Below are 9,434 nucleotides of genomic sequence, written 5' to 3'. Positions count from 1 at the left end.
ATAGAGGGTCCAGTTGAGGGACTTCCAGATTATAGAGGGTACAGATCAGGGACTTCCAGATTATAGAGGGTCCAGTTGAGGGACTTCCAGATTATAGAGGGTCCAGTTGAGGGACTTCCAGATTATAGAGTCTATTTGAGGGAATTCCAGATTATAGAGGGTCTATTTGAGGGACTTCCAGATTATAGAGGGTCTATTTGAGGGAATTCCAGATTATAGAGGGTCCAGTTGAGGGAATTCCAGATTATAGAGTCTATTTGAGGGAATTCCAGATTATAGAGAGTCTATTTGAGGGAATTCCAGATTATAGAGAGTCTATTTGAGGGAATTCCAGATTATAGAGGGTTCAGTTGAGGGACTTCCAGATTATAGAGGGTCCAGTTGAAGGAATTCCAGATTATAGAGAGTCTATTTGAGGGAATTCCAGATTATAGAGGGTACAGATCAGGGAATTCGAAATTATAGAGGGCACAGTTCAGGAAATTCCAGATTATAGGGAGTCCAAATGAGGGAATTCCAAATTATAGAGGGTCCAGTTGAGGGCTTCCACTTGACACTGGGCTGTAATATGTGTCATCTGTACTTCGATGAACATATGACAATGTACTAACATTATTTATTTTATGTATGTCTGTACTTCTATGAACATATGACAGTGTACTAACATTATTTATTTTATGTATGTCTGTACTTCTATGAACGTACGACAGTGGACTAACATTATTTATTTTATGTATGTCTGTACTTCTATGGACATACAACAGTGGACTAACATTATTTATTTTATGTATGTCTGTACTTCTATGAACGTACGACAGTGTACTAACATTATTTATTTTATGTATGTCTGTACTTCTATGAATGTACGACAGTGGACTAACATTATTTATTTTATGTATGTCTGTATTTCGATGGACATACGACAGTGTACTAACATTATTTATTTTATGTATGTCTGTACTTCTATGGACGTACGACAGTGGACTAACATTATTTATTTTATGTATGTCTGTACTTCTATGAACGTACGAGAGTGGACTAACATTATTTATTTTATGTATGTCTGTACTTCTATGGACATACAACAGTGGACTAACATTATTTATTTTATGTATGTCTGTACTTCGATGAACGTACGACAGTGGACTAACATTATTTATTTTATGTATGTCTGTACTTCGATGAACGTACGACAGTGGACTAACATTATTTATTTTATGTATGTCTGTACTTCTATGAATGTATGACAGTGTAGTAATATTATTTATTTTATGTGTGTGTACTTCTATGAATATATCACAGTATAGTAATACTGTTTATTTTATGTATGTGTACTTCTATGAATATATCACAGTATAGTAACATTGTTTATTTTATGTGTGTCTGTTGTACTTCTATGAACATATATCACAGTGTACTAACATTATTTATTTTATGTGTGTCTGTTGTACTTCTATGAACATTTCACAGTGTAGTAACATTACTTTTTTATTTTCTTCACTGTTGATGTTCGCTGCAGCACTTCGCCTCTTCACTGTCATCACTGGTATCTAACAATAGAATACATGTTCACTTTGTAACCATGGTTACATCAGTATTGATATCCTTTAAGAACACACAAAACAAACAAATAATTAAAACAGTGTATACTGAGTTGTTTTGAAGCAACATTTTCTTTCAAATGATATTGGATCCATATCTCTGTGTCTGTCTGCTGTTTGACTGTCTCAGTGTCTGCTGATTGACTGTATCTCTGTCTGTCTGCTGTTTGACTGTCTCTCTGTCTGTCTGCTGTCTGACTGTCTCTCTGTCTGTCTGCTGTCTGACTGTCTCTCCGTCTGTCTGCTGTCTGACTGTCTCTCCGTCTGTCTGCTGTTTGACTGTATCTCCATCTGTCTGCTGTTTGACTATCTCTGTCTGTCTGCTATTTGACTGTCTCTCTGTCTGTCTGTCTGTCTGTCTTTCTTTCTGTCTGCAGGGCTCGAACTTAAGAATTTGTCTCCCACAGCAATTTTTAAAAGAATTGCAATGGGTGGAACAGTCCACTGACGGCAACTTTGAGCCTGCCTATATGTCAATTTTTGAAAAAGTGACATTTGCAGCAAATAAACCTGACTGAAAGGCTATCTTGTTATATGTAGACATCTTTTAAATGTGCAAATGTTAAATATTGACAGATAATGTAGACCAGGTGTATACATTTCATCATTGTTGAGCAGCTTTACCGAAGGCACAAAAGTGCTACTGGTGATGCTCTCTACCTATGGCAGTTTATATCTCAATGACGGCAATTGCTGTCGGTGCCACCGTTAAGTTCAAACCCTGTGTCTGCTGTTTGACTGTCTGTCTGCTGTTTGTCTGACTATCTGTCTGCTGTTTGACTGTCTCTCTGTCTAAATACTGGTTGTCTGTATGTCTGTCTACTCCTTGTCTCTCTGTGTCTGACTGACTGTCTGTCGGTTTGTCTATCTTCTACTTGTCTTTCTGTCTGTCTGCTGGTTGACTGTCTGACTGTCTGCTTGCTGCTTGTCTGACTGTCTGTCTACTCCTTGTCTGACTATCTGTCTGTCTGTTTATCTGTCTGTCTGTCTACTGCTTGTCTGACTGTCTGACTGTCCACTGTTTGTCTGACTGTCTGTCTCTCTATCTACTGGCTGTCTGTCTGTGTCTGTGTCTGCTGGCTGTCTGACTGTCTACTGTTTGTCTGACTGTCTCTATCTACTGGCTGTCTGTCTGTGTCTACTGGTTGTCTGTGTTCCCTTTTTTGTTCTTCCTTTGCCATTAGTTAGTGTTTATTGTTATCTTATTGCTGATATGACTAATAAGTTAAACATATTTATAGGCAGTTCCTATACATGTGTTTTGCTGAAACTCACAAAATGTCTAAATGTAAATATGAAGACATGTGACATAAAAGTAATAAAATATTATAATTATTATAATTCATGTTGTTTATACTCATTTGGCATGCACACTGAAAACTAAAATGTTAAAGATTATAATGTAATGTTACTGTGTATTCAAACACACTTCATTATAATTAATGTTGTTTATAGTCACACAGAGTTTGATATAAAACAGTCTTTGCCCTTCCACTTTCTGTGTTTCCAATATGGATTCAAGAGTAACAACCAAACTTTATTAACAAAGACAAGGACCGAAACCTTACATGTTTGTACTGATGTGACCAACATATCTGATATCCTGCTAGCTGAATCAATATTGCACTGCTCAGTCACTAATTGTCACTATTGCACTGCTCAGTCACTAATTGTCACTATTACACTGTTTAGTCACCAACATATCTGATATCCTGCTAGCTGAATCAATATTGCACTGCTAAGTCACTGATTGTCACTATTACACTGTTTAGTCACCGACATATCTGATATCCTGCTAGCTGAATCAATATTGCACTGCTAAGTCACTGATTGTCACTATTACACTGTTTAGTCACCAACATATCTGATATCCTGCACACTGAATCAATACAGCACTGCTAAATCACTGATTGTCACTGTTACATTATTTAGTCATCAACATATCTGATATCCTGCTAGCTGAATCAATATTGCACTACTAAGTCACTGTCGCCGTTACATTATTTAGTCACCAACATATCTGATATCCTGCACACTGAATCAATACAGCACTGCTAAATCACTGATTGTCACTGTTACATTATTTAGTCACCAACATATCTGATATCCTGCACACTGAATCAATACAGCACTGCTAAGTCACTGATTGTCACTATTACATTGTTAGGTCACTGAAGCACTATTACACTGTTCAGTCATGAATTAGATGTCACTATATTGCATTGTTCAGTCACGAATTAGATGTCACTATATTGCATTGTTCAGTCATGAATTAGATGTCAGTATATTGCACTGTTCAGTCATAGAATGTCACTAGTGCACTTTTAAGTCTTTGGATGTTACTATAGCATTGTTAAGTCACTGAATCACTAGTAGTACACTGCAATGTCACTAAATCACTATTTCACACTTAAGCCATTGTATGTCAATAGTGCACATGTTGTCACTGAATATCACTATTGCACTATTTTGTCATTTAATGATTATTGCAGTTAAATCACTGTATGTCACTATTGCACTATTTTGTCATTTAATGATTATTGCAGTTAAATCACTGTATTTTCACATTTATTTAAATATGACAGGGGTTGTGTTCATAAATATATAAATTTAAATAAGACAGGGGTTGTGTTGAGAAATATATAAATATTTCACCAGTTATTTTCACTCAGATCTAAGTATTTCACTAGTTATTTTCACATGTATCTGTGTATTTCACTATTTACACACATATCACTGTGTCACTAGTTATTTTCACATGTACATGTATCTGTGTATTCCACTATTTTCACATATCACTATGTGTCACTAGTTATTTTCACATGTATCTGTGTATTTCACTATTTTCACATATCACTATGTGTCACTAGTTATTTTCACATGTATCTGTGTATTTCACTATTTTCACACATATCACTATGTGTCACTAGTTATTTTCACATATATCCAAGTATTGCATTGGTTGTGTTCACACATATCTATAAACATTTCATTAGTTATTTTCACATTATATTAAATTATAGTGTTGTACAGTGAGTATTTTTGCACATTATGACTAAATATTTCACTAATTATTTTCACATTATATTCAGTTATAGTGTTGTACAGTGAATATTTTTGCACATTATGACTAAATATTTCACTAGTTATTTCTAATCCCATTGAATATTCCAACTGGTGATTTGTTTTATTAATAATGGATTAGTTGACAGGTTATTTTCACACACAATGAGTGAATGTTTGTGCATTTTTAAAGGCATACTGTCACAGATTTAAGGACATTATTTCTGTAAAAATGGATAATAACTATTAATGACATTAATTTTTGGAAACCAAATCTAGCTATTGCACCACCTTAACTGAACCATGACAATTTTAGTTTTTGAATTATGGACCATTGCCATAATTCAATTTTCTTAACAAAATATCAGTAATAAATGGAGTACGGTGGTTATGAAGATGGTTGAATAAAGTACATTTAGGGACAAATCAAATTATCTTTGTTCAGGTAATACTTTGTTAGACCATTAAATAGGTCAGTGGTCTGTCACAATATGCCTTTAATTATGACTTACTATATTTATCTTTCAGTCTTCTATATTTTTCATTATGACTCACTATTTATTTTTTTACTATCTTTTGTTGTTATGACTCCCTATTTATCTTTCACTCGTTCTTTTTATACTAATTTTCATTATGATCACAATTTATCTAATAGTGTTTTCTATATTTTCATCTTTTACTATTTACTGTATTTTTCATTACTTGCTGTTTATCTTCCACTGTTTTCTGTCTTTATTATGACTCACTATTTATCTGTTACTGTTTTCTATGTCTTTATTATGACTCACTATTTATCTTTCACTGTTTTCTCTGTCTTTATTATGACTCACTATTTATCTTTCATTGTTTTCTATGTCTTTATTATGACTCACTATTTATCTGTCACTGTTTTCTATGTCTTTATTATGACTCGTTATTTATCTGTCACTGTTTTCTGTGTCTTTATTATGACTCGTTATTTATCTTTCACTGTTTTCTGTGTCTTTATTATGACTCACTATTTATATTTCACTCTTTTCAATATTTTTGTTTATTTGTTTTCACAGCTTCGATTGCTACGGATGCTGGGAAATCTATTGGAAAATCAAAAGATCGGAAACGAGACAAGAAGCCCACACCACAGGAGACTGAGGTATTTTATTCTGGGTGGGTGTGAATTGTGTAAGCATGGATGGGTGAGGTGTGTGGCTTGGTGGGGTGTGTGGATGGCTGGGGTGTGTGGATGGCTGGGTTTGTGGATGGGTGGGTTTGTGGATGGCTGGGGTGTGTGGATGGCTGGGGGTGAGGTTCTGTCTCCATGTAGTAATAGACATTGATCATACCCAGTCTGGTGTTTCTGTAATTCGTCATATTATAAACCCAGTTTCCACATAGTTTTCACACACAGATGTTATATACACATTTTTCACACACAGGTATTATAAACACATTTTCACACAATGTTATAATCTGTTTTCACACACAGATGTAATAAACACATTTTTCACACACACGTTATAAATAGTTTTCACATAGATGTTATATACACATTTTTCACACAGGTATTATAAACACATTTTCACACAATGTTATAATCTGTTTTCACACATAGATGTAATAAACCCATTTTTCACACACGTTATAAATAGTTTTCACACAGATGTTATAAAACACAGATGTTATAAACTGAGTTTTCACACATGGTATAAACACACTTTGCACACACATGTTATAAACAGTTTTCACACATGTTTTATAAACTCAGTTTTCACAGATTTGTCACAAACATAGTTTTCACACACACAGATGGTATAAACAGTCTTCACACACATTATAAACTCAAATTTCATACACAGATGTTATAAACAATTTTCACACACACATTATTAACTGTTTTCACACAGAGATGTTATGAACATTTTTCACACACAGATGTTATAAACACAGTTTTCACACAGATGTAATAAACAAAGTTTTCATACACAGATGTTATAAACACAGTTTTTGAACAGATGTTATAAACTCAGTTTTCGCATATACAGTCAAACCTGCCTTCGCAGCCACCTCCATATGGCGGCCACCCTGAGGTCCCCCCAATGAATTTTACTATATATTTTACCTCTATATGGCAACCACCTGCCACACTTTTGTCATAAAAAAAGCGAAAATGAACCTGCTATCGCGGCCACAATTGTTTTTTAGTGCAAGTTATAAAGAAATGTCGGCAATCGTAAAAAAAAACGTAAGATGTTTTTGTTGATATAACCAATTGGCTTGATAAACAGCGGTCCTTTAAAAGTCGTCGGTCACTTAGCTGTGTTCGTTAATTAACAAGTGTTTTTAATCTGGATTAACGGTGCGATGTACTAGTCATCGGCGGTGGTCATTAAACGCAAGATACGTGACTTCTTTAGCAAGTGAACATTAAAGGATAATCAGTGACTTTAATGCGCAGAACAGTGCTCCATTATTCTGTTTGTTAAATATTCTCTTTTTCACTTAATAAAATTTCATATCGATGATAATTTTTTGTCTTGTTTTTCATTACGTTTTTGCACATGTATATGCCTCCTTAATAGTTCTATTGCAACATACGTGTAATTGTTTTTAAAAATTCGGACTTATATATGACCTGCATACGGCGGCCACCTCTCTATGGTGGCCACTTTTGTCATGTCCCACGAGTGGCCGCCATAGACAGGTTCGACTGTATGTTATAAACTTAGTTTTTGCACATGTTATAAACTCAGTTTTCACACATGTAATAAAGACAGTGTTCACACACATGTTATAAACTCAGTTTTTGAACAGATGTTATAAACTCAGTTTTTGCACATATGTTATAAACTCAGTTTTTGCACATATGTTATAAACTCAGTTTTTGCACAGATGTAATAAAAACAGTGTTCACACACAGGTGTTATAAATACACTTTTCACACACACACACACACACACACACACACACACACACACACACACACACACACGTGTTATAAATTCTGTTTTCATACACAGATGCCAGATGTCCCTGAGGTGATAAACCCTCTGTTGGAGGTCGCTGACCTCATTGGAGATCAGCTGTGGGTCGCGGGGAATCGAGTCCTCATCAATCTCAATCTGTCTAGTAAGTATTACACCAGGTAATACCACTCATATTGTATTGTACTAACTAAATACCATATTTATTATACCAGTCTGAACAGATATGATGCCAGGTGATACTGCTAAAATGTATGTGTTGTTAACATTATTTATTACACCAGTCTGAATGTTTATAGTATTATACCAAGTGAATTCACTAATGCTGTACATGTGTGGTTGATCAATACACTATTTAATACACCACTATATTGTTACATTATTATTATTATTATTATTATTACACTGGTATATATATAGATATATAAATACAGTGGACCCTCTGTAAACCGGAATTCCTCCAAAACCGGACATTTTCCACAGGGTCCTTTTTTAAAAATCAGTACAGAAAATAACCTCTTTAAAGTGGACACTTTTTAAAACCTTCTATGCACGCCGTCTCGTTATGAAAAGGTTAAACATATAAATGCAGGGTCTGAATATTGATAACTCCAGTGTGACTATTGCCTGACTAGTTGGTGAGTTGAGATTTGTGTTACAGGAAATCACATCAGCGCAGTGGGTGTTCAGGCGATGTTGAAAGCGATGCAGTACCAGACGTCCTTGACCCTCGACAACCGCAACTCTGGAACCGGACTGATGAGACTCAATCTGAACGTATGTTCACTGTAATAAACCTCACAATCTGAAGATATATTCACTTTAGTAAACCTCAATCTGAACGTATGTTCACTGTAATAAACCTCACAATCTGAAGATATATTCACTTTAGTAAACCTCAATCTGAACGTATGTTCACTGTAATAAACCTCACAATCTGAAGATATATTCACTTTAGTAAACCTCAATCGGAACGTATGTTCACTGTAATAAACCTCACAATCTGAAGATATATTCACTTTAGTAAACCTCAATCGGAACGTATGTTCACTGTAATAAACCTCACAATCTGAAGATATATTCACTTTAGTAAACCTCAATCGGAACGTATGTTCACTGTAATAAACCTCACAATCTGAAGATATATTCACTTTAGTAAACATCAATCGGAACGTATGTTCACTGTAATAAACCTCACAATCTGAAGATATATTCACTTTAGTAAACATCAATTGGAACGTATGTTCACTGTAATAAACCTCAATCTGAACGTATGTTCACTGTAATAAACCTCACAATCTGAAGATATATTCACTTTAGTAAACCTCAATCGGAACGTATGTTCACTGTAATAAACCTCACAATCTGAAGATATATTCACTTTAGTAAACCTCAATCGGAACGTATGTTCACTGTAATAAACCTCACAATCTGAAGATATATTCACTTTAGTAAACCTCAATTGGAACGTATGTTCACTGTAATAAACCTCAATCTGAACGTATGTTCACTGTAATAAACCTCACAATCTGAAGATATATTCACTTTAGTAAACCTCAATCGGAACGTATGTTCACTGTAATAAACCTCACAATCTGAAGATATATTCACTTTAGTAAATCTCAATCGGAACGTATGTTCACTGTAATAAACCTCACAATCTGAAGATATATTCACTTTAGTAAACCTCAATCGGAACGTATGTTCACTGTAATAAACCTCACAATCTGAAGATATATTCACTTTAGTAAACCTCAATTGGAACGTATGTTCACTGTAATAAACCTCACAATCTGAAGATATATTCACT

The 9,434-nt window shown here is 34.6% G+C and overlaps 1 protein-coding gene across 4 annotated transcripts in view; it reads left to right on the top strand.

The window, feature by feature from the left end:
* Positions 1 to 8,431, top strand: part of LOC121373683 (leucine-rich repeat-containing protein 71-like) — a 61,481-nt gene extending 53,050 nt beyond the window's left edge. For all 4 annotated transcript variants that reach the window (XM_041500407.1, XM_041500406.1, XM_041500404.1 and 1 more), the window contains 3 exons: positions 5,711 to 5,796; positions 7,661 to 7,769; positions 8,286 to 8,431. In XM_041500407.1, the coding sequence (XP_041356341.1) occupies positions 5,711 to 5,796; positions 7,661 to 7,769; positions 8,286 to 8,416 (326 nt within the window). In that variant the 3' untranslated portion in view covers positions 8,417 to 8,431. The remainder of the gene's footprint in view (positions 1 to 5,710; positions 5,797 to 7,660; positions 7,770 to 8,285) is intronic.
* Positions 8,432 to 9,434: the final 1,003 nt, after the last annotated feature.

The sequence above is a fragment of the Gigantopelta aegis genome, chromosome 5 (genome assembly GCF_016097555.1).
Source record: "Gigantopelta aegis isolate Gae_Host chromosome 5, Gae_host_genome, whole genome shotgun sequence".
NCBI classification, from domain to species: Eukaryota; Metazoa; Mollusca; class Gastropoda; order Neomphalida; family Peltospiridae; genus Gigantopelta; species Gigantopelta aegis.
Note: the sequence above shows the minus strand (reverse complement) of the source record. Positions and strands in the feature narration are given on the sequence as shown.